The sequence below is a fragment of the Athene cunicularia genome (genome assembly GCF_003259725.1).
Source record: "Athene cunicularia isolate RWA chromosome 11 unlocalized genomic scaffold, athCun1 chr11_part1, whole genome shotgun sequence".
Lineage (NCBI taxonomy): Eukaryota > Metazoa > Chordata > Aves > Strigiformes > Strigidae > Athene > Athene cunicularia.
Genome location: NW_020799113.1, coordinates 18,207,196 through 18,211,532, shown reverse-complemented (window position 1 = coordinate 18,211,532; position 4,337 = coordinate 18,207,196). Strand labels below are relative to the sequence as shown.

Genomic DNA, 4,337 nt, shown 5'->3' with positions numbered 1-4,337 from the left:
CCCCCCCCAGCTGTCCAGGGAGCACTGAAGAGTGTGATGGGTGTTCATGCCAGCTATTTATAACCGTGCTAAAGCTACCCCAGCTAGAGAAGAGGCCAGAGATATGACAACAGCCGCTCACCGGAGCCTGCACAGGGTTCTGCTCTTCCTCCAGCTCCTGCTGTTTTGCCAGTGGTCGTGCCCTGGCAGCCATAGGCCAAGCAGTCACTTCCAGGGCCCTCTCCCTTTGCCCTGCTTGCACATTTTGTAGGATCCCTTTGGGTGCTGCCAGAGCCAGCAGATCTAGGGCGGCTGTTTAAAATAACACATTGGCACAGAAAAACGGGGGAAACTGAGAAAACAAGGTCTTCCTGTGCAGTGCACGGGGGACAGTACCTAACCTCTGCAAATGCCTCACTCTGACACCGACTTTGCAGCCAAAACACCTTTTCCAAAGGGAGCCCATTCTCAGCTGCCCTGCGCCAGGGGCCTACTGCTGGAAATCAGTCCCCGGAGCTTTCCCAGTAGGGACTGGCGCCCGCGGTGCTGGCAGACCATCCGTGTTCAAGCAGGATCGGTTCAGCCGGGGACAGGGGCAGGCAGGCTGCCAGGGGAGCCAGGGGATGGGGAAGGTGTCTCGCAAGGGGAGACTAGTTGGGTCTTGCAGAAGGCAGGCTCGGAGGCTATCTGAGCCTGCTCTATAAATACACCAGGCGGGTAAACACTTGGGAGGAGAAAAAAACCCAACTATGTCAGCTAATGGGCACTGCTGCCACAAGGTATAAATCGGTCAGGAGTAAAATTAGGCTGGAGAGGAGAAGGCAGATAGATCGGTGCTGCTGCCTGCGAGGCTCCGGCTGCCGGTGCTGCCCTTTCAGCTGGGCCTTGGTGCAAACAGGGCTGGACTTGCAGCAGAGGCCCCGTGGCTTGGCCCGGCTGGGGCAGGGATATGTCCCTGCGGTGGCATGCTGCGGGCCAGCCTGGCATGCTGCCGGAGGAGCCCCTGGGCTCCAGGGCTCCTTGTTCTAGAAAGTCCCGTCAGAGCCAGTCACCCACCATCCGTGACGCTTGTCCTTGCTGTGCCCTTCTGGGAAATAACCACCCTCTGGAGGGGCAGAAGTCAGCATTCCTGTCCCAGGCTTTCATCCGGGAAGCTGGGAAGGATTCTGTATTTACCACTGCTGCTAATGAGGGTGCTTGGGTGTCATGCAGTTATCCTGGCCATTTCCACAGCACAGGTCTGAGCTTCCTCCCATTAAAGCCACCTGCACTTTCCCCCTTCCAAGAAGCAAAAAAATACCCTCACCACATCCACATGGTGGCAAACAAGAACCTGATTCATCCTTAAATAATTTGTGTACATTCCTTTTCTCTTCTTTCCTGAGCAGCCTTTGCATATATATGAAGAAAGCTCTTAAGCGGCACTGCAGTCAAACCTGATCTGCTTTTAGAAGATAGGTCCTTAAATTACCCTCTCCCTCTCTGCAGGCAGGGAATTGCTAGATATTCTGGTGCAAACCCATGGTGGCAGTGGTGTCACACACGCGTTTGGCTGCATCTGCTCGAGCCCCGCTGCGCTGGGCAGGGACAAACCGCACAGCCTTGAGCCGGCTGCAGTGGGAGGGCAGGGAGTGGCGGGCAGGTGAGCAGCAGGGCTGCCGGGGGATTTGCTACCTGGGAGTTTGGGGCTTGGAAACTTGGATTGGGCAACCTGGGGATGATGACATGGCAGTCTGCATGGCTCAAGCAGGCGGTAGCCCTGGTGTGATACCCTCATGCCCGAGCAAGGACGCAGAGTGGGTCTGGACATCACGGCCAGCTTCACCCGAGAGTCCAGGTCACCAGGCAGGTCCGGGTGACAAGGCAGGGCCAAGGTCAAGCTGGGACATCAGCCTGCAGTGTCCCCCTGCTCCTGGGGCTGCTGTCTGGCATCGGAGGAGCGAGCACCCACCTCGTTCCTGCAAAAAAGCTGGAGAAAGCAGCAATTTGGGCCTGTCAGGCCTCTGCTGAAGCCCTACAGAAAAACCTCCTTCCTTGCAGCTTTTCTGGCTTGGCCAGGCAGGGCTGAGCTACGGCAGCAGGGACAGCACTGGCCTGGCACAGGGACATGCCCCTGCACTTGCCAGCCGCAGGGTGCTGTGTGCCCCGGGTTGCTCCTCGCCCTTTAAGGGCCGGCAGCAGCTGATGGCCACGTGTGTGCTGCTTTGGCACGCTGTCCATGCCCTCTGCGCGGTGGGCACGGGGACGACCGGCACGCCAGCTCGGGTGGCTGTGCCCTGTTGGGCGGCTGTGCCCCGCGCTGCTGGCGGCCGGCACAGGATGAACGAACGCCTGGCGGGTGCGGCGTGGGGTGCGTGGCACCATGCAGGCAGCAGGTGAGGGGCTGCCCACTGCCGTGCCCCGCTGGGGCCTCGGGGACTCCCCAGGATGCAGGATGGACTCTTCTCCTCCCCCCAGTAAGAGCTCATCTCTCTGCTTTCCCTCCAGGTTTCAAGTGCCCCATTTGCTCCAAATCTGTGGCTTCTGATGAGATGGAAATGCACTTTATCATGTGTCTGAGCAAACCTCGCCTCTCCTACAACGGTAAGGGCTGTGCGTGGGGACACGGCGTCCTGCTTGGGGCGGCTCCGGGCAGGCTGGGGAGAGGCTTGCCGCAGGCTGCGCGGGCAGGCGGCTCGGCTGGGCTTGCCAAGAGGGCTATGCTCCGGCGGTGCAGCTCACGGTCCCTGCTCCACTCCCCCAGCACAGCTGAAACCCGCTGCTCTGCCTTTGGGACCCTTTATAACACAGCCTCCTCCCCGTGTTGTTCACCGTGGTGTGCCGCACCGGAGGGAGCTGGGTGTCCTGCCTGCCTAGGGCAGGGGACATGCCCTCCTGGGCTGCCCCTCTGAGGCGTTCCTGACCTCCTCCTCCTGCGAGGCTTGCAGGGCTGAGCACTGGGCCGCAAGCTCCTGCATCTCCCATCCTCCCTCCTGACCCCTCCCAGGGGAGCGATGCTCACCCCCTACTCAGTGGTGGTGGTTTGGGAGCCAGGAGTAGGGGCGTGGGGGATGTTCACTGCAGCTTCCCCAGCCACATCTCCCCGCGGCGTGCCTCCACATGAGCCTCCTGCCAGCGTTTGCCGGCGCTGCTGCTGCTCAGCTGCCCCATCCCAGCCCATCTCCGCAGAGCAGGCCCTGGGCTCCCCCCACCCCAGTCCCGCGGCGGTGGCCCATGCCTCATGCTGCCTTCTGCTCCCCTCCCAGATGACGTGCTGACCAAGGATGCCGGCGAGTGTGTGATCTGCCTGGAGGAGCTGCTGCAGGGGGACACGATAGCCAGGCTGCCCTGCCTCTGCATTTATCACAAAAGGTACCGTGCGGGTGCCAGGAGCGAGGGGACGCAGCCGGGCAGGTGGGGGGCACATGCGGGGCACCCCGCGGCTCAGCAGCACAGTGGTGATTCACTCTCCTCTCCGCAGCTGTATAGACTCATGGTTTGAAGTGAACAGATCTTGCCCGGAGCATCCTTCTGATTGACCCACCGGGCGTGCTTGCTGACTTCTCTCTAAGGTGAGCCTGCGGTGGGCAGTTCAAACCTCATTTTCCTCATGCTGGGATTAACTTGTGGGCCAGGAGAGAAGGGTGGGGTGGGATGGGGTGAGATGGGGTGGCTCCTGCTCCTCACCTGGGATCGCCTCTCTCTGCTGTTGCAGGGCACCTTGCTATACCTGCTGTACCTCCTCTCCCTGTCCCCCCCACCCCACCTGGAGTTTTGGACTGACTTTAAATTCCTCGAGAAGACAAAAATAAAACCCAGAAACTTGAATTCACTTGGGACAACGGCGAATTTTTTTTATTTTTATTTTGTTTTTATTTGTTTTGTTGTTTTGAGGGTTTTTTTGGGTTTTTTTTTTTAATTTAAAATATTTTAAAGAAACATCCAGGAGAAGACAGTGTGAGAAAAGCGGAGCGACCCGCTCTCCCCTCCACAGCCGCTGGTCACCAGGAGAGCTCTGCCTGCCAGGGAGGCCCCAGGGACACCCTCGGCCGAAACCCTGCCATGATGTTTGGCTTTTCTCCCCAAAATGAAGGGGAAAGCTGCCGGGGGACAGCCGGCCAAACGGAGCATGCAGCATTTCTCACCGGCAACCCCCCCACTTCCCACCCGGACTCGCCCGGGGGCTCTGCTCGGTTTTTTTGCACTGACTAAACGGGAATTTTCTCCTCTCTCCCGTCTCCCTTTTGGAGATCTCCACCCCAGCCCCGGCAGCGCGAGACGGGGACTCTGACCCACGCCGGGAGCGGGGCCACTGCTCCCCCCTGCCGAGCTGCGGGGGTCCGTCTTTCAAGTGTTTACAACGAGAAAAAAAAAAAAAA

At 59.5% G+C, this 4,337-nt stretch overlaps 2 protein-coding genes across 2 annotated transcripts in view; one reads left to right on the top strand and one right to left on the bottom strand.

Annotated features, from left to right (window-relative positions):
* ZNRF1 (zinc and ring finger 1) overlaps positions 1 to 4,337 on the top strand; it is an 18,851-nt gene extending 14,514 nt beyond the window's left edge. The window contains exons 2-5 of the mRNA XM_026856636.1: positions 2,467 to 2,562; positions 3,225 to 3,330; positions 3,440 to 3,530; positions 3,674 to 4,337. Of these exons, the coding sequence (XP_026712437.1) occupies positions 2,467 to 2,562; positions 3,225 to 3,330; positions 3,440 to 3,497 (260 nt within the window). The 3' untranslated portion in view covers positions 3,498 to 3,530; positions 3,674 to 4,337. The remainder of the gene's footprint in view (positions 1 to 2,466; positions 2,563 to 3,224; positions 3,331 to 3,439; positions 3,531 to 3,673) is intronic.
* LOC113484551 (chymotrypsinogen 2-like) overlaps positions 4,167 to 4,337 on the bottom strand; it is a 10,686-nt gene continuing 10,515 nt past the window's right edge. Inside the window, exon 7 of the mRNA XM_026856971.1 lies at positions 4,167 to 4,302. Coding sequence (XP_026712772.1) covers positions 4,167 to 4,302 — 136 coding nt within the window. The remainder of the gene's footprint in view (positions 4,303 to 4,337) is intronic.